General features: G+C 48.0%; 10 protein-coding genes across 10 annotated transcripts; 6 read left to right on the top strand and 4 right to left on the bottom strand.

Annotated features, from left to right (window-relative positions):
- The first annotated feature begins 2 nt into the window (after positions 1–2).
- On the top strand, positions 3–2677 carry ASPWEDRAFT_61416 (amino acid permease). The gene is made up of 8 exons (XM_040838574.1): positions 3–642; positions 697–808; positions 860–986; positions 1032–1189; positions 1238–1417; positions 1465–1559; positions 1612–1983; positions 2033–2677. Exons 1-8 carry the CDS (start codon positions 459–461, stop codon positions 2431–2433), a joined length of 1629 nt encoding a protein of 542 aa, XP_040686987.1. The 5' UTR covers positions 3–458; the 3' UTR covers positions 2434–2677.
- ASPWEDRAFT_744486 (zinc-dependent alcohol dehydrogenase) lies at positions 2462–4353 on the top strand (the record flags this gene model as incomplete). The annotated part of the gene is made up of 10 exons (XM_040839472.1): positions 2462–2923; positions 2984–3069; positions 3127–3175; positions 3231–3312; positions 3371–3392; positions 3447–3527; positions 3580–3679; positions 3736–3786; positions 3838–3901; positions 3961–4353. Exons 1-10 carry the CDS (start codon positions 2784–2786, stop codon positions 4351–4353), a joined length of 1068 nt encoding a protein of 355 aa, XP_040686986.1. The 5' UTR covers positions 2462–2783.
- A 942-nt stretch (positions 4354–5295) lies between these two features.
- On the top strand, positions 5296–5658 carry ASPWEDRAFT_115767 (extracellular guanyl-specific ribonuclease RntA; the record flags this gene model as incomplete). Its single annotated transcript, XM_040828608.1, has 1 exon — positions 5296–5658. A coding segment is annotated over one exon (363 nt), but the record flags the coding sequence as incomplete, so codon positions are not given.
- On the top strand, positions 5637–6110 carry ASPWEDRAFT_618951 (uncharacterized protein). Its single transcript, XM_040838601.1, has 2 exons — positions 5637–5967; positions 6032–6110. The coding sequence occupies exons 1-2, from the start codon at positions 5743–5745 to the stop codon at positions 6077–6079; spliced, it is 273 nt and encodes a 90-aa protein (XP_040686984.1). The 5' UTR covers positions 5637–5742; the 3' UTR covers positions 6080–6110.
- ASPWEDRAFT_43384 (uncharacterized protein) lies at positions 5876–7588 on the bottom strand. Its single transcript, XM_040836016.1, has 2 exons — positions 6032–7588; positions 5876–5911 (listed from the first exon to the last, which is right to left on the bottom strand). The coding sequence occupies exon 1, from the start codon at positions 7386–7388 to the stop codon at positions 6141–6143; it is 1248 nt and encodes a 415-aa protein (XP_040686983.1). The 5' UTR covers positions 7389–7588; the 3' UTR covers positions 5876–5911; positions 6032–6140.
- A 341-nt stretch (positions 7589–7929) lies between these two features.
- Positions 7930–8365, bottom strand: ASPWEDRAFT_30394 (uncharacterized protein; the record flags this gene model as incomplete). Its single annotated transcript, XM_040833400.1, has 2 exons — positions 7930–8231; positions 8305–8365. The coding sequence occupies 2 exons, from the start codon at positions 8363–8365 to the stop codon at positions 7930–7932; spliced, it is 363 nt and encodes a 120-aa protein (XP_040686982.1).
- Positions 8366–9684: 1319 nt separating this feature from the next.
- ASPWEDRAFT_174715 (gamma-glutamylcyclotransferase family protein) lies at positions 9685–10065 on the top strand (the record flags this gene model as incomplete). Its single annotated transcript, XM_040831254.1, has 1 exon — positions 9685–10065. One exon carries the CDS (start codon positions 9685–9687, stop codon positions 10063–10065), a length of 381 nt encoding a protein of 126 aa, XP_040686981.1.
- A 335-nt stretch (positions 10066–10400) lies between these two features.
- ASPWEDRAFT_116288 (SIR2 family NAD-dependent protein deacylase) lies at positions 10401–11393 on the bottom strand (the record flags this gene model as incomplete). The annotated part of the gene is made up of 1 exon (XM_040828647.1): positions 10401–11393. One exon carries the CDS (start codon positions 11391–11393, stop codon positions 10401–10403), a length of 993 nt encoding a protein of 330 aa, XP_040686980.1.
- A 538-nt stretch (positions 11394–11931) lies between these two features.
- On the top strand, positions 11932–12736 carry ASPWEDRAFT_185705 (uncharacterized protein). The gene is made up of 3 exons (XM_040832089.1): positions 11932–12152; positions 12200–12262; positions 12315–12736. Exons 1-3 carry the CDS (start codon positions 11969–11971, stop codon positions 12725–12727), a joined length of 660 nt encoding a protein of 219 aa, XP_040686979.1. The 5' UTR covers positions 11932–11968; the 3' UTR covers positions 12728–12736.
- A 1802-nt stretch (positions 12737–14538) lies between these two features.
- On the bottom strand, positions 14539–17975 carry ASPWEDRAFT_30391 (uncharacterized protein; the record flags this gene model as incomplete). Its single annotated transcript, XM_040833399.1, has 7 exons — positions 14539–14641; positions 14704–15515; positions 15561–15650; positions 15706–17383; positions 17434–17718; positions 17775–17876; positions 17929–17975. The coding sequence occupies 7 exons, from the start codon at positions 17973–17975 to the stop codon at positions 14539–14541; spliced, it is 3117 nt and encodes a 1038-aa protein (XP_040686978.1).
- Positions 17976–18100: the final 125 nt, after the last annotated feature.

Raw genomic sequence — 18100 nt, 5'->3', positions numbered from 1 at the left:
AGATAATGACATTTGAATAAACTTCTTTAGGTTATGAGCGCCATTTTTTTGAGAAAGGCCTTCATTTCACCATGTCAGCATAAAATATGAAGCCATCGTCCGGTATCCTATTCATAATTGGAGTGAAGATAATTCAAATAAAACATTTTCGTACTCCGCATATTCATACCAGCGCAATTATTCTGATCAACAGCATAATCACATTGCGGGGTCCGGAATGCCACTAAACACCAACGATCTCCGCTGACGCTGTGTCACCCCAATATCACGACATCCCCGACAAATGAATTGTCGTTTTCGGCTTCGAGGTTGGAATTACCGCCCCCGTTGCAGTCGCACCACAATGGCACTCACGTGTCCTTGAAATTTTCCGCAACGTCGTACTGTCCCGACAGTGGACTTGCGGTGGTGCTTTTTTCATATTTTTGTGTCTTTCTTTGGTTTTGCTACTAGCGGATATGACATCTTCATTGGGGAAAGATGGGCTCGTATATCGCACGCGCTCTGCTAATGAGTATGCAAATGGTGATAATGCGGGGGTAGCTACCCCGGACGAAGAGACGTCAAATAACCACGATCCCGATGGAGCTCCGCTGAAGAGGAAGCTGCAATCGCGGCATCTGCAGATGATTGCAATTGGAGGTATGAATGGGCATGTCTGAGATTAGTATGTCTCAAGCTAACTCTTTAATTCAGGGATTATCGGACCAGGTTTGCTAGTTGGATCGGGCAGTGCTCTCAGTCAGGGTGGACCAGCAGGTGTCTTGATCAGTTTTTCCTTGGTCGGGATTATTGTGTTTTTTGTCATGTAGGTAGACCAAACCACGGGTGTGTTCGCTTTTTATCTAACGGACTATAGGCAATCGCTTGGAGAAATGGCGACGGCTATTCCAGTCACAGGTTCATTCACGGAATATGCGCAACGATTTGTCGATGACTCGCTTGCTTTTGGACTTGGGTGGGCTTATTGGTATCTCTGGGTGACTGTGAGTACATTCCGTTTCTTTATATGATGACCGCTGACAGACAAGGTCCTCGCGAATGAATATAACGCCGTTTCCCTCGTCATAGGGTTTTGGACGGACGCCGTACCCCAATGGGCCTGGATCCTGATCTTCTGGGTACTTTTCCTGGGTCTTTCCAATTTGGGCGTCCTTGCGTATGGAGAAATGGAATTTTGGCTTTCATTGTAAGTCCCATCACTCCACTTCCCAGATATCGGCTAAACCTCGGACAGAATAAAGATCATTGCGCTCTTTGTTTTCTTCATTTTGGCCATCTGCATCAGCGCGGGCGCGATCGGGCCCGGAACGATTGGGTTCAGGTATTGGAATGATCCTGGGCCATTTGCGGATTCGATCAATGGGGTTGCCAGAACATTTGTCGTTGCTGGGACTCTGTATGCAGGTACTGAGATGTGAGTTCAAACCAAGACTTGTATTCGACAAAGACTGACAGTTCTAGGGTTGGTGTTACTGCTGGAGAGTCGGCAAATCCGAGGAAAGCGGTTCCGACGGCGATTAACCAAGTGTTCTGGCGTATTTTGATTTTCTATATTGGTGAGCATTCCCATTTTGATTTGGCGCGAAGGCACCTAGTAATGAACTCTAGGAACCATGTTCTTCATTGGAATTCTACTTCCATACAGTGACAGTAGACTGTTAGGCTCGAGCTCAGATGCAGCCAGCTCACCTTTGACCATCGCTTTGTCAGACGCTGGCATTCTGCCCGCTGCGCATCTGATCAACGCTCTCATCGTTATCAGTGTCATCTCCGCAGGAAACGGGTCATTATATGTCGGCTCTCGTACACTGCTCTTCATGGCACGCAACGGCAAAGCCCCTCGATTCATCGGGCGAACCAACGCTGCCGGTGTACCATGGGTTGGTTTGATCTTTACCAACGTGTTTTCCTGCATTGTATTTCTGTCACTCGGTTCAAACGCGGGGGTGATATACAATGCCCTGATCACACTTTCTGGAGGTAAGCTGCTTTTCCCAACCAGTATTGCTCCCTTTTCTGACAGTTGCAGTGGCAACTTTCATCGTCTGGGCTGTTATTGGAATCTGTCACATCAGATTTCGTAACGCGCTTGTTGCACAAGGACAAGATCCTTCGAAGCTGCCCTACCAAGCATCATTTTACCCATGGGGAACATATATATCTCTTGCAGGAAACATATTCTTGATTTTCTTCCAGGGATACACGGCGTTCCTCAACCCGTTTAGCGTCAACGACTTCGTCATCAATTATATCTTGCTTCCTGTCTTTGTCTTGTTCGTCGTTGGGTACAAATTCTGGAACAAGACACGGATTGTTAGAGCGAAGGAAATGGATATTTGGACGGGGAGTAGATATGTCCCTGAGGAAGAGATGGAGATTCCCAAACCGCAGACGTGGAGGTCTCGGGCGGTTAAGATTTTTGTCGGCTGATCGTTGTAAATAGCCCATGCATGTGATGAATGATGAAGATTTTTCGACAAAGCATCTACCCCAGCTTTACCAGTTTATATCCGACCAGGTAACCGTTCCAATGATTTTGTCGTCTTCTTTCAATGTGCAGAATGATAGGGCCATGTCGGAAATCCCCCAAATCCATTTTCCGGTCCCACCTCATCTTTGCCGTAGCGGATTTACGGAAATAATGGTTTGCAGCTTGCGATGCGGGGTTAAACGAATTGATAATCGACCTAACACAGATTAAATTGGCTGAAGAATTCCACTCTGCTTTATCTACCAACCTTGGGGACAGCAAACCATAGACCATTGGACCATTGACCAATATGGCAATTCCCAAATACCAAACCGCGGCCTGTATCGATAATCCTCGGCCTCATGCAAAATTGGACATTCGGCATGATGTACCTGTTCCCGAGCCAGCTTCAGGCGAGGTATTGATCAAGTTGGAATGTACAGGATTCTGGTAATATTCATTGGCTTTTTCGTTTTATCGCTTCTTTTCTATCGCTAATCAATTCTGCAGCCATTCGGATCTGCACGCCATTAGTGGAGAGCTGCCGATGAACACTAACATCGCGGGCCATGAAGGAATTGGCAGAGTGGTTCAAGGTTTGTGGCTTGGAATACTGCACATTTCGTTCATCATCAAAGCCTGACTTCTTCAAGTGGGTCCCGATACTGCTCCGACGATGATGGGAAAACGGGTTGGTGTGAAGTAAGTTTGTTGTTAACCTGTACCATTTATCCAAGTCATGTTGACAGTTTCAAAGGTGGCTTTATAGCAGCTGCAAGAATTGCCCAACTTGCAAAGTTCAATATACCAATTGTCCCAACCAGAAGAACCCAGGGAGGGTAAGCTATTTTTCCAAATCCACCTCCACCTCGAAGAATTGTTGCTAATTGAAAGCAGAGTGTTCCGGGAACTTTTCAACGTATGGAATATACCATTTTGAGAAAATTTTAATCAAAGCTAACAATTGACCCAGAGTATATTGTATCTCCTGCCGATTTTGCATCCATCATCCGCGAGGACCTAGAGCCCCAAGCTGTTGCGCCTTTGCTATGTGGTATGGTCCGCAATCTCCTCCGGTGTCTGCTTCAGGTTCTGATGTCATTTAGCTGGTGTAACAATGTATGGTGCATTGAACAAGCTCGAGAAATTCTGCGAGAAAGGTGACTGGGTTGTTCTCATGGGCGCAGGCGGTGGCCTGGGACATTTGTGAGTCACTTTTAATTTCTTATTTCGATCTTCTCCCACTTACGTTTAATCAACAGAGGAATCCAAATTGGAAAAGAGATGGGATATCGCATAATTGCAGTGGATGGGTAAGTTATCCTCCTTGCCAATGTATTCAAATTGTTGTTAATCTGTTCCAGTGCATCTAAGAGGGATATCTGCATGCGTTCGGGTGCAACGGCATTCGTTGATTTCAAAGACAATGTAGGTTTTCGACACGCTTCCCATCCTGTCTGTCACCCCTTACTGATTTATCTCCATAGGCGGAACAGAAAATCCTGGGAATGACAGATGGCATCGGTGCCCACGCAGTAATCGTAATTGTGGGTCTTGAAAGTGCGTACGAGCAAAGTGTCAAGCTGCTACGACCAGTTGGTACTCTCATCTGCGTCGGTCTTCCGTCACCAGACTATCACATTCCCATCTCGCCCTTGGCCTGCGTGGATCGTGGATACAGAATTATCGGCAGCGCAGTCGGGACGGAGGATGAGGTCCAGGATCTCCTGAAAATGGCCGCAGAGGGACGCATTTCCAGTCATTATGAGACCTTTGAGTTCGAGCAAATCAACGAGGTCATGGAAAAGCTGGAACGCTATGAGGTAGAGGGACGGGCCGTGTTGCGGATTCCGTCTGAAACGCAAAACCCCGGGGCATGACCATGGATAAGATAGTGGATAGCGCTAGCAATTGAAATGATGCTTCAGGATTGAATAGATAATTTCCTGTGGGCAATATAATAGCCGATTATGCTCTGTGGCAATGAACAGCTCAAAGCGACGCGTCGAGAGATGATACTCCAACGGAGAAACTGAAGATATTCCCATGCAAAAGTGCAAAAGCACATGATAGACCGTGGCCGTAAACACAGCCTCTGATTGGCCGATCGGATGTTTATCCCTGGCCATCCCGAGCGACGAATCAGGAACGGCCGTGGAAAACGAGGTCACGAGGTGTTATCTCACAGGCGGATTATCGCCAGCCAAAAAGACCCTGGAGAGACCCTGAGAGCTTCACGCTGTGATGGCCACTCGATTCTTCACGCCTCGTCTTCGCTGCCAGTGGTGGGTTGATGTTTGATAACACTATATCCTCGACTATCGTTTCACACCGCTGGACAGCTGGACGGTGCAAGTTCCTGATTGGGGATGTTCCGTATGATGCTGGGACCTGCATGATGTCTCTGCCAATCCCGTCGCCCAGAGCCATCTTCAGATTCGCGGGGAGCTCCGAAGATGTAACATCGGCAATTATTAACTGCGAGATGTAAGCAGATAGGAGGCAGTCAAGGGGATGCTGGAGGACCTCCTCATCAGGAGCTCATGATCTCCTGGCGAAGTTTGCTGAACTTCAATTATTTAAACCCGCTGTCGGTCGCAGGAAATTGACAATATCTCATTCATTCTTCTCAGCCTTGCACAGCTCAGGCACTGGATGATCAGCTGAAGATCCCATCTTGAACCTTATCTACACCGATCTACACCCTCCATTTCACCTTTTGTCGATCAAGATGCAATACAGCAAGGTATGACCTACTTCGTGTACATATCCTCATGGGCATTCATTAATTCTTGTCATAGCTCCTTACCTTCGTCTCCCTGTTGCTCGTGCCTGTCTCCCTGGCTGCCCCTAGCGGACTCGACACCCGTGCTTGTGACTACACTTGCGGTAGCACCTGCTACTCAAGCAGTGCCGCCAACTCCGCCAAAGAAGGAGGTTACGAGCTCTACTCCGAAGGCGAAACCGCTGGCAGCAATGACTACCCCCACGAATACCACGACTATGAGGGCTTCGACTTTCCCGTCTCCGGCACTTATTATGAGTTCCCTATCCTGAGCTCAGGGAAGGTCTACAGTGGCGGTTCGCCTGGCGCGGACCGTGTGGTGTTCAACAGCGATGGCGAGCTGGCTGGTCTCATCACTCATAACGGAGCTAGTGGCAACAACTTCGTCCAGTGTACTTAGATTCGACTATAAATTGCCAATTGATATAGCTAATTCCCATTCCCGTGGATTTTTCTGTCGCATACACACACCCATGCGACCATAATGGCTTCCCCCAAAAGACATGTTTATCATACAATTATACCTTCACTTCATTATCAATATTCAATATCGGCCCAATGGTTGAGATATAACTCGCCCATGCAACTTTACTGGGCTGTCTTCGGGAATTATTGCGCGCCAAGGGACAATACCTTCGCAAAAGTCCTCCAGGGTACATCTCCCAAATCTGCTAGGAAATATGACTGCACAGCAGCCATCTTGATAGATGCAAGCCTCTTTACCTCAAAGCCAATACCCTTTTCCAGGGCGACGCGTACTGATTTTTAGGCAGCCGGGTCGTATCGATATCCTAGGGAAACCATATTTCCCTTCTGGATAATTTGCACAATCCCTTCGACCTCTGTGCTCGGCTTGATGAATTCGATATCGGACAATCCGCTTTACATCACGCATACAACCTTGTCCCAGAGATTGTTTGAAGTTTTCTCGGGTGTCCCAACTGGATACAGAGTAAGAGCCTCGAGTGATGACGAGAGGTGCTTTTCAAGCTTGAACGGCTGCTTCTCATGGTCGCAAATGGCAAACAGGTACTCCGGCGAAATGGAGATCGTTGTAAGGTTGTGGAACGATAGCAGAGGACAGCACCACACACATCCTTGTCCCCGAGAAGTCACTGCTGGCTCCACTAGTTCTTTTTGTCGTTCTTCGTAGATGCGGAGCTCGGTCAAGGTATCCTTTCTCACTGCGGCGCTTTCCCAAATTGCGTGTCTGGTCTCATGGGGGTTGGGCACATTGCTCCAATCTGGGGCGTTGATCCACAAGCTAGTCAGGTTTCTGGTGAGCTCTAATATGTCCCGGAGATCGCTGGGGTTCGCTCTATGGTCGAGCGCCACGGCGAGATGGGTGAGAGACTCTATTGGGCGAAATTTCAGAATCTCCTTTGCGTTGGCAAAAAGAGAGCTCACAAGCGTCAGGCTTTTCAATCTGGGCAGGTAGAATATGGGAGCCATCTCCTTGAGAGGAGTATGATAAATGTCAAAGTGAAGCAAGTTGTCTGCTTTGTAACACATCCTGCGGTATTCATCGTAATCCCCCTGAACGGCAAAGCAACCTTTCTCTAGCTTTTGCAGTGGCCTCGTGCAAGACTTGCTGTCCTTGTCGCCAACTGCCAGCTTAATCAGCCTTCCGAAGAAGGGATCATTCTTCGGCACTTGCACAAACAGCTTCCTCAGATTCGGCATGGAAGCAGCAAGAAGCGCCATAATAGGGGCACAATCTTCATTCGCGATGAATCGAAGAGCCTGCGCCTCGAGGCCCCCAAATCCAGCCTTAACAAGGCATTCTTGAAGAAAGTCCTCATCATCAGCAGACATGAACTCAAACAAATGAGTTGATTTTGCATCCCGATGATTGTCGCAGCATCCCCAGGCCCGGATATCAAGGGTTTTCACGAGCGATGCCAACTCGGGATTCGTGAAGATAGTCCGCATGAAATCCCATACAGACTGCGCTTTATCGCCTTTGCGGTACCGGTAGGACTGGTAGAATAGCCTGGATGAAACTTGGTTCCATCGATGGCTGACACCGCGCATGACGATGGGCGATGGGTGGGTATTCTTCCGTCTATCGATTACATTTTCAAGGATGCTGCTGAAAAGCTCTACTGGTAGCTGAGCTGGGTCGGGCATGATGGAAGTGAAGCTGGAATGCCTGGTCGTCCCTTGCTAATGAAAGGTCTTGGGAGAGTGAGACCACAAACAACCTGGATACTGCGATCTGAATGAAATAGCAGACTCAGTAGGGTGTCAACAAGAGATAGGCATGTAGATGAAAAAGAACATGTCCGTGAAACAAATTCCCAGATCTTAAAATCCTGTTCTGGTGGCGATGCTGAAGGGGTGTAACAAAGGGGTGCCAAGTCTACTCGCTTAACCAATTGATCGATATCAGGCCTGTGCTGGATAGGCTCCATCGATCTACAGAGTAGCGGTGATACAAATGAGATTTTGATTATGCAGTAATTTCTTTCCGGATTCTCGAATTTAAAATATAATACTGATAGCCCCGAAAATTGCTTGTCGTTGTTAGTATCCCCTATACATCCCGCCAGTTTCAGTGGAATTTTCCTGTTCAATATACTCCGTGCAGCCATCGTGTCTCGATCCAAAGACAATATCTTTTCAAAAACGAACCAAACCTGTCATGCGATAATAATGCATCACTGTCGACTCAATATCCAATGTCAGCCAAGTAGTCTTGGTACAACTTGTTCATCCCATCGATATAATACTGCGAGCTCTCTTCAATACCACCACCACGTCGCACTCTTTTCTCTCTGCTCGACAGCGTAAAAGCCCTGTCAATAGCAGTAGGCATGAAAGTCCCCGCAGGTGGCATGTATGCTCCGCCCATGGGCAAGAATGCTCCCGCTGGAGGCATAGTCGTCCGCACTGGAGGTCTGTATGTGTTTGCGTTTGTGTTTGTGCCCATGGAGATAAACGCCCCGCCTAAAAACATGAACGAGCTATCATCTGAAGAGTCATCATCGTACTAGTCGCCTCCCCCGGAGTTCGTGTACTGGTAGCTAGGCTCAATCCGCCGTACATTGCAAGCCCGTGAATATTGGACGCGCAGTATTCCTCATAATCTTGTCTCTTCCACGCATGATGCTCTAAACTCGGGATCGAATATGGCCAGGGAATGGACCATTGTTCGTCTAACTGTGAATTTTATTCACTTTTCGGCACATGCCTCTGCGAGTCCTTGGGCTGAGGACGGACCCCGTCGGTCGGTTGACAAAGAGACAGTTGGGATTTGGGGATCTTCCGTGCTGATGGTTATTGATTTCAGAGGGACAGTTCCGCTTTCCACCACCGAAAGTAGCTGGTCGAAAAAATCTCTCTTTATTTGTTCCGTAGTTCCCGCTGGGAACAAAGTAAGGTGTTCGAGAGTGAGTGGAAGATGGTTCGCCAGTTTGAACGGCTGCTTGGAATGGTCACATTTAGCCAATAGGTAGTCCGGGAAAAGATGCGGATGTGAGTTTGCTGAATGTTGGAAGAGGGCTGCATTCGACGGAGTCTTTCCAATCTCTGATATCTGTCGGTGGCAACTGTGTGCTACTCTCCTTGTAGATGCACAGCTCAGTCAGTTTATTATTTTTTGACTAGAGCAGTTCACAGGTTATCTTTCGCAATTCCTTAGTGTCGGAACATTGATTGACAGACGAGTCTGGGCAGAGAACTCGTACGTATGATAGAAATGCTCAATAGCAGCATCATACCGGCGATGGCTCACATGGCACATGCCTATCGGCTGGGGGGCAGATCTTTCCCAGCCATCCTTTGCGTAGTCGATGATGGTGGTGAAGAGTTCAGCTGGGAGATCGGCTGGATCACGCATAATGGATTTGAGTTGGGATATCCGTCAGTTCAACAACTCGACTGGTGTTTATATATTCCAATCCAGGTTCAACGACTCTTCCAGCGTTGATATACCCAACCAGGGCAACTGATGAAAAAAATCGGTGAACTGACGTGGGGATCCCCGATGCTCATAGCAGGCGTCACGCTTTTTCTCTTGGAGGCGCTAGCGTCGACTTATAAATGGCTAATCGCGATAGCGACAACGCATGAGCGCATCGCAACACCAGATCATCAGATCGTTTTCCATCACTTGTCAGATACGTGGCTTCGACCTCAGACAGCATCGATAGCATCCATTTGAGACAGCAAATATTGCATGCATCCTCTTGTGACACTGTCCGCTACATACCATATATCTAGAACATGGACAACAACAATCACAACAACCACAAACCAAAATGTAAACAAAAGCGTCATCCCACCACCTCCCCCTCCTCGTGCTATTTCTTCCTTTCCATCGAAAATATCATCGACCGGAATACCGAAACCCATCTCCAATAATACCACAAACCCGCCGCCACCCTTCAAACCAAACACCAATTTCTTCTTCTACGGCTCCCTCATGGACCCCGAAGTCCTCCAAACAGTCCTCGATCTGTCTGAGCCACCAAAAACCCAATCTGGGTCTATATACGGATTTAAGGTCAAGATGTGGGGGATATACCCCGCGGTCGTGCCACAGAAAGAAGGCAAGGTTCCAGGAACAGTCTGGAGGATATCTACGGCGGATCAGTTGCGGAAACTGAGTGAGTATGAAACGGCTGCGTATACACGGTGTTCTTGTGAAGTCTATCTAGATAGTGGGGAGGTCTTGGGGGATTCGCAGACATTTTGCTGGGGAGGAGATCCAAAAAGCAAAGAGTTGGAGGATGGGCAATTTGATCTTGTGCGATATCAGAGATATTTCAAGGATTCTGTTGTTCGCAAGAGGGATACTGAATAAAGATAATGAGGGGCTTCGCATAAAATGTGGATAGAATCCAGACATATATTATAAGACAAATTTCCCAATTCCCAAGATGCAATCATCGTCAAGTCGTTTTAGAAGAGAGTCAAATTCTGTAGGCCATCCGGCATTGCACAGTTGTAAGATTCTGAAACTCTTGGCAGATAGGTTTAGCATCGCCATGGTCAAGTGCCCTTTGCCTCTGTCGAATCTGCGATGCGGTTGCCACTATCCTGGACTGGGAAGAATTTCGGCTCCTAAAATACGTTTAGAAGCAGTTTGGTCTCGGCCATTCTATCATTTTTGCTGACATATAGAAATAGTGTACCACTTCAACCAGAAGATTGCTTCTTGGATAACAGTCCAGCAAACTTGGACTCGAGGTGATTTTCCAGCATCTTTTTATGCCCAGTGGAAACCTGCCTGGATTCCTTCATCACATTGCTGAGCTGCTCAATCGCAGCATCCAGTTCCTTGCTCACATCCACTTGCTCATCTTCTTTCGTTGATATCTCCTTCCATAACGTCTCTAACTCTTCCCTCCACCCAAGTGCATCCGCCAGCTTCTGCACTCCCTCGTCACATTTCCCAAGTATAAACATATCATCCGGTCGTTTCCCAATATCTCCCGCTTTGTCCAGGTTGATAAGGACCCTAGGAACACCTTCTGCGGCCCGACCAGGCAATCTAGCTGCTGGATGAACCTTCAAACTGGTGCCCATGATCAACATCAAATCCGCCTCGCCCACTTTCTGCTCTTCAGTTTCGAAGTTCGATGGAAGGGCCTCTCCGAACATAACAGTATCCGGCTTGACAACGCCTCCACATCCATCAACCGGACAGTACGGTACAGTGCCAGTCTTAATAGCCTCCATCATCCGATCATCGGGATACGGAACCTTGCACTTCATACACCGCTGTGTAGCCCAGCTTCCATGCACTGCGAACATTCTCTCCTTCGGAATTCCAGCCCTCACATCCAGAGCATCGATATTCTGGGTAAACAGCATGTGCAGTAACCCCTTTCTCGCCAGTAATGCCAGGAAAGCATGCGATAATGTCGGCGTGAGACTGCGTGGATGACGAACCCTCGCTAGGGCATAGAATGGCTCTGGTGTATGCCGGAAGTAGTTGATATCAAAGACCGCCTCGGGATAGGGTAGATTCAGCTTTTGCAACCGGGCATAGAGACCTGTTCCTGGGGTGCGGAAGTCGGGGATTCCTGCTGCGGTGGACATGCCTGCGCCAGCCAGGACGACGATGCGAGTGGCTTTACCATTGCGGATGAGATTTGCGACGGTGTCGATCGTGGACTGGTCACTCATTTTGTTCAATTTAGTTTTGGGCTGTTGTTGATGAGATAAATTGTGGGGGAGATACGTTGATTTATCTACTGCGGGGTGACGTGTAGATCAGTTGCCTGGGAGATTCCTCGTAACGTGGCTGTGCCTTTCAACGAATGAGCTTAGTCTTGTGCTTGAAGCATCGCGTAACCATGCTCACGATTATAATTCTTGGTGTTTCTACCCGATAGATGAGCTACCCGATAAATGAGCCTAAACCGGTTGCCCCAGTTAAATCTATGTTCAGTCAACATTGGGATATACATAGATCAACATTCTTAACAACTCGGAGAACAGCTACCTAAGATGGTATTATGCATCTTCGGATCTAGGAACTTCACTGGGATGAAGGAACGACTTTACTATGTTTAATGATACATAGGTATAGTAGGTACCTGAGTGTAGAGTTGTTTGTCCCTCTTTGGGAATAGCGTGCGTAGCTCGCTTGAGCCACAACCCCCCTTCTCTTTCGTATTTCTCGTCTTTTTTATTCTCTCTTCCTAGCTCAGCACCTTCCAGTTTTGCCTTTGGCTGAAACCGAAATACTTTTAGGCATTATGGGCCATTCGCGGGTCGAGAAAAGCCCTGATAGCTCTTCTGTTGTTGAACCGGTTGCCGATGACAGTCACAAGCAGGCAAACCGCGACGAAAGCGACACCGATACCGAAGATGGAAATGTAATCATTTCACGGGGGGATAGAGAAACTGGAATGATCTTCCAAGGCATAACCTGCGACTTGTGTGGACTGGATGGAGTGGATATCCTGGCAAAGTCCCTGATGATATAGCAGAGTACTTGGACGACGATGGAGGTCGGAGCAAGTACCTTGACATGAATTTCGAAATTCTTCGTCAACATTTCTCCTCTGACTGCCCTCGCAATAGAATGCGCTTTGTTTATAGGACCGGCCAAAAGCCTGTTCTGGTTGGCCGGTTATGATGAGTTGGTTGAAGCGATTGACGACCCAGCCTATGTTATTCAGGACGAGATTAGAGTCATACCTCAAAGCACTGGTATTGGGTTTCTTGTCGACCAATATTTTGAAGAGGGTAAAATCCCCAGGGACTTCTATCATCGCTCACTCGGATATAATTTCGGTCCTGGCGGACACATGCCACCTGCGATGACTACTACTATTCCCTCAGCGATCACTACCAGCGTATCCTCACACAAAATTGAGGACATTTACCCGATGAAGGAGGTGCACTTGCCCCGACTGGCCACTGCGACCAGAGATTCGAACCCTGATGGCCACTCCTCCTTTTGGACTGTTTCTCTGTCTTCGCGGCGGCGACGAAACAAACCGTGCTACTAGAGAAAGCGAACGTTGAGACTGTCTGATTCCACCAAACAGCTTCCCCTGCCTGTGAAATAGGACTGACAACCAGGCCTTCGAGTATCGTCGCTGCGACAGAACATAGGATGAAACCGCAATCCCCTGCACGAGCGTCCCATGATGAGCGTGAACAACACGAACGCGGACTCTCAGAGCGCAGCAGCAGCAGTACCGCAAGTCAGAAGATGACCTCTTGGACCAAAGGCTGCAAGTTGTCATTACGATGGCCATGTCAAGGGCATATGATCGACCGACGAACAAGCCAAACAAGTCCAATACAATTTTTTTTTTCTCGTCGTTGCACGAATGACGAGCAAAGTTCAAAACGTCTTTGGCTATTACGAAATTTGAGGACGATACCATCCTGCGTTTATCGTGAATAGGCCGATGTACAATTTGCTTGCATTGCGCTGTTGTGCTGCAATGACGAAGCCCTATCTGAGGAACTCTGGCTTCTACAAGGGGGCAGTATCCCACAAGAACACCATCATTTCCCAACTTCTGCGCGACAGTTACTAACGTGGACAGACATTTCCCGTCCTACTTTGCCATAAAGGTTTGTGCGAGTATATTCTATTTGCTAGTAAAGCTGCTTTCTCCGAGGATCAACAACGACAATAGCCACTTCAAAATGATCAGTACAGCATGCCATGGGAGGTGACCCTTCCGTACATGGTGCCGACATGATCGACATTATTTGGCATTTATAGCTTTGCATGAGAACTTCTTCAGTCTCTTCCGCACGACATCAGGGCCGACTAATTTTTTGTGGCTCATACGATCACATACACCAACGAGCGTCCTCTATCGTGATACCAAGACCAGCAACCGTTTCATTTCAACACCGGTTCAAGCATCAGGAAGCCATCCTGAAGTTGCGACCGGGTCATATCCAATAAAACTTCAATTGACTCCTTAAACCCATCAAGCTGGCTAGGCTTGACACAGCATGGGAGGTGAGGGGACAACCAGCGGGGAGTTAGGCCGCTGGATTATGCCTCGAGAGTCGAACAAGAGATAGGACCTTGCCCGGGGTGGGAGTCGAACCCACGGCCATCTGACTGCTGGAATCTTCAGGCCACCCAGTGCGCCTATCACGCACCACCCGGGAGAGATTTGAAATGTAGGTAAACACCTTTCGTGGGACACGTAGGGTGGGAGATGGGTCTTTGATCGAATGCCACCACGCAGTTTCGAGTCCAAAGTTGATCTTGGGTATTCAATAAGCAGACGGCAATCGACATCCGTAGTGTGCGTCGCCGGGTGTAGTACCCTGAAGCCACTACGGATTTCAGAAAACAAGTGGACAAAGAATAAATGGGAAGGGGGAAAAAAAATAAACCAAAAAGAATAAAAGAAAGGAAATAGATGCTTGCATTCAGCATCTTGTCTGGAGAGAAAGAAGAATAAACGTCGGAAATAAAGGGGTTCTTATAGCCGATTTGACCCCGCCAATCATTGTCTAAAACAGCGAGTAGCTAGGGCTAGGGCCGTATTACCAGCCACCTCCTGGAACTTCTCTCTCTTTCGATCTGCAAGACCCGTAATTATTGCTTTGCTAGCGAGTCGATAGGCGGACAATAAAATCGATAGATCCAAATGATCTGTCGGCAAATCAGAGTGGCGGACGAAGAGCTTCACTTTGAAGAGCGGGTCGATCTTATCAACACCCTAGAAGAGCATATCGACGCTGTTGAATTGCTGAAGATAATATATGGGTCCTAATGCTAACTACCAGTTTTTCATGTACAGAATTAAATATCGTATCTCGTCACACTAAAGAGCCATCTTTACTCCTCACTAACAGCAGACATCAATCGAGTGGACTCGGAGTCGCGTGCCTCCCTCGCATGAAAGTCAAAGTTCAGCTCCCCGACAAGACTCTTCACATTACTATAAACAACGTCAGCAAAATATAACCTCAAAATGAAAGTGAAGGGGGAAGGGGAAAATACCTCAACAAATCCCGCAAACTAAAGCTAACCACCGACCGCAGAACCTCCATAGCGATAAACGCCGAGAAAGTAGGATCTTCCACATGTCGAATATTCAGCAACTCATCATCAATCTTCTGCATTTGTCTCGCAAGCGGGAAAGAAGATGGCGAGGCAAGATACGGCGGTAGTGGCTGCGCATTCGTCACGGACGCAGAAAGGTGGCAGAGAAGCGAGGTGATGGCGTAGGAGTTAAAGTCTGCGGATTCGAGTGCGATGCTCGCGAGCCGCGAGAGCCATTTATCTTCGTCGGTTTGCTGGGAATGTTCGGATTGTCTTGTTGAAAGGGCGTCGAGGTTTTGCACCGTTTGCGCCATGAGAGCCATACTGGTGAGGATGCGTTGGATTTCGGCGATGATACTGTCGTAGACGTGTTTGGGGAATTTACCACCGATGGGCGGCTCAAAGGTGCTAAAGTGGCTATGCATGCGGAGGGTGTTGAGGAGCATCATTTCCTGCTTGTAGAGCTTGTGGCGGGATTGTTCGAGACGGTGCGATGCCGAGTGCGGATCTTGGACGGAGCCTAGTTCGCCGCTGAGCCAGAGTTCGATGGTGACGTGCATGCAGCTGTAGAAGTTGGCGAGGCCGAAGAGCCCGCGGCCGAGGAATCGGCGGAGTTCTGACTTGGCTGTGATGGGGTATGGGAATATGACCCAGAAGAAGGAGATGGCGCAGCCGGCTGCTACGGCGGCGAGTTTGTAGGGGCCGAAGAGGTAGATTGGGTAGTATGGTTGGCCGTTGGATTCGGCGAGTTCGATGCCGAGTTTTCGGACCTGTTCTTGTTAGATATGCTGCGATATGTGGTAAGGCGAACGTACCTGAAGCTCATAGCCAACAATGACGTTTAAGGTGACAATGGCTATCATTGACGCACCAAAGTATTGAGGAACTTTCACATAGAAGTAGTACTTTCATTAGGCCACAACATTAGCAAAGCCCAGTCAGAAGAAAGTGATATCTTACCGCGAACACATTAGCAAGGTAGAGAAAAACAATCACGCCAGGTGTCTTTTCATCAACAATATACCACACGATCAAACTCAGAACAAGAGCTATAGCCGTCGCCACAATGCGAGCAACAAACCCAAACATGGTCTGTCCACTAGTCGGATTCATTCCGATGACGATAACAATCATCGCCCAAATACATCGCTGTCGAACAAACCACTCTTGAGTCTGGTGCAAAAAGGCCAGAATCCCAACACAAAACGCAGCAGCCGCGACACGGAATCCAAATATGCTTTGTTCAGATCTGATAATGTGCGATATGAAACGAAGAACGTTACTCCCCTTTTCCCAGATATTAGCCGGAGGGAGATGTTCGGGGTCCGGCAGCTTTCTAGCCTCACGGCCTTCGTAGACATGCGAGGGATCCACGTTCGAGGAATTTCTGCTATCTGCTTCTTCTTTTGGCTGTTTATCTGAGCTGAGTGATAGCCATTCTCGGATGGATTTCTGTTTCGGGAAGATCAGACGGCTCCGCTTCATTGTTCCATCTGCGATCTTGCTATCTGCGAACTTGACAAAGTCTAGAGTTGCGTTTAGAAGGTTTTCCTGCAGGTGACTCATGTATATAATCAGCCAGAATTCTTGCTGTACGTCTGGATCGGACGCGAGTAAGTTAGGGTCTGTCTCTGCTGCTGAAAGATCAGGAAACTTTTCCGAGCCTGAAAATGCTTGGAGCGATGCAAGTGCACTCGACAGGTTCTTGCGACGGGCATAGAATTGATGCAATCCCTGTTCAAAACGAGCTGTAAAATCCGACTGCAGCGGATTGATACCTTCACCACTTGACTCTTCGTCTCCTGCGGGATTGCGCGCTTTTCGCTGCCTGTCCAACTGTTTTGGTTTGACGAGTTCAAATACCAAAAGACCATACTGCAATCCCATCATCATGAGATTGGCAGAATCGGCAAGGCGATCATGGAGTGTCTCGACGACTTTCTGCATCTCGGAATTCTTTGATTCCCTTTCATCCGGGCCTTCGAACGAGTCTCTAGCATTGTCGCTTAGTCCTTCGTTCTTGACAATCATCTCCAAGATCTCAGGTAGCATGGCCATTCCAGAAAGCGGAAGCAAAATGCATCTGAATAGACTCCCAATCTTGTTCAAGTCGTCCGCGGTCAATTTACCCCATGCGATTTCGTATTTCGAATAGAACAGATCCGACTGTAGTTTTCCCTGTAAACCATTCAGTTTGGTCATCAGCATCCCAAGATGCTTCTGCTTTGACTCCAAGCTTGACGGGGCAGGTTCCGCTCTGCCTTCCATTTCTCGTGCACTACGAGCCGTGCGTGTCCGTTTTAAAAGACCCTGACTCCCAGTCCACACGCCAGTAGACGAGCTTCCCTCCACGAAGGATATCTGAGCCTGAAGCAGGGCGTCGATTTGGGCGACATAGCCTTTGATATCGTGAAAAACGTTTCCTCTGCTGGTAATCGGTAGTATTAGTAGCGATACGCCGGTTGCAATGGCGAATCCAATCATGAACCCTTTCAATAGCTTCGATACAAATGCCAGGCCTTCGGCGAGGGTCGTGAACGTTCCGGCTCGTGTGATGGTGACGGATGCGAAAATGGAGAATGCAACCATGGGATCCTGTAATTCCATGGGTCGCCATGCACGAAGTGAGTTGGCGCCCCTTTTTGTCTAGATCAGCATGGCGTCTTTAAATTTAGATGTTATACATACCATATCATGAAGATTAACCAGATTGCAGCCACAGCGCATGCGTCACTGCTAAAGCCATTCTTCACACTTTCGCTGGCATCAGCAGGGGTGTTGTGTTTTCTTGCTTCCACTGCACAGAATATCGCCAAACAGCAAAGCGAGGCCGAGATGCATGTTGAGAGAAGATCAAAAATCATGATCTTCATGAACTTGGCACGAGGCATTAAAGCTTGGGACAGGACGGATATCAAAGCTGACAGATAACCGATTGTAGTGGTGATTTCGGAGATGGCATCACTCTGGTATCTATGGGGCAGGTTTAGCAAATGTTTACATATAGTAGAATTCAAATAGAAGCTCACATGGCAATCACAATAGTAGGTGGCAAAGCACCTTTCAGCAGCATCAGGACTGTCTGAGAGTCCAGCTCGAGACGGGACCACCATGTTGCTGGATTTAATCTTCTATTGATCGTGTTAGAAGTGTCTTGGGGGCATGACTAAAAGGATGTCCTACCCAATTAACCCATTTGATTTGACCCCAGAGCTCCCTTGGGGAGTCATGGTCGATTGCTCGTCGCGGTCCTACACACGCAGGATCGCCAATGATCACCCAGTCAACGAATAATTGTGTATCTGAAACTCAATCCGATCATCCTCATCAGCAAGAGATCTGAAGAAGAATTAGA

Source organism: Aspergillus wentii (genome assembly GCF_001890725.1).
Source record: "Aspergillus wentii DTO 134E9 unplaced genomic scaffold ASPWEscaffold_6, whole genome shotgun sequence".
NCBI classification, from domain to species: domain Eukaryota; kingdom Fungi; phylum Ascomycota; class Eurotiomycetes; order Eurotiales; family Aspergillaceae; genus Aspergillus; species Aspergillus wentii.
The sequence above is the reverse complement of the archived record's forward strand: the minus strand, read 5'-3'. Positions and strand labels throughout refer to the sequence as shown.

What these genes read in the sequence shown, in the direction of transcription:
- ASPWEDRAFT_61416 (XM_040838574.1), top strand. Translation starts at nt 459, where the DNA reads ATGACATCTTCATTGGGGAAAGATGGGCTCGTATATCGCACGCGCTCT. An exon ending in ATTGGTATCTCTGGGTGACT is followed by an intron (nt 987 to 1,031) that starts GTGAGTACATTC and finishes CTGACAGACAAG; the next exon opens with GTCCTCGCGAATGAATATAA. An exon ending in CCTGATCACACTTTCTGGAG is followed by an intron (nt 1,984 to 2,032) that starts GTAAGCTGCTTT and finishes TGACAGTTGCAG; the next exon opens with TGGCAACTTTCATCGTCTGG.
- ASPWEDRAFT_618951 (XM_040838601.1), top strand. Translation starts at nt 5,743, where the DNA reads ATGGCTTCCCCCAAAAGACATGTTTATCATACAATTATACCTTCACTT. An exon ending in CAGCAGCCATCTTGATAGAT is followed by an intron (nt 5,968 to 6,031) that starts GCAAGCCTCTTT and finishes ATTTTTAGGCAG; the next exon opens with CCGGGTCGTATCGATATCCT.
- ASPWEDRAFT_43384 (XM_040836016.1), bottom strand. Translation starts at nt 7,388, where the DNA reads ATGCCCGACCCAGCTCAGCTACCAGTAGAGCTTTTCAGCAGCATCCTT.
- ASPWEDRAFT_185705 (XM_040832089.1), top strand. Translation starts at nt 11,969, where the DNA reads ATGGGCCATTCGCGGGTCGAGAAAAGCCCTGATAGCTCTTCTGTTGTT. An exon ending in AGGCATAACCTGCGACTTGT is followed by an intron (nt 12,153 to 12,199) that starts GTGGACTGGATG and finishes CTGATGATATAG; the next exon opens with CAGAGTACTTGGACGACGAT. An exon ending in CATGAATTTCGAAATTCTTC is followed by an intron (nt 12,263 to 12,314) that starts GTCAACATTTCT and finishes CTTTGTTTATAG; the next exon opens with GACCGGCCAAAAGCCTGTTC.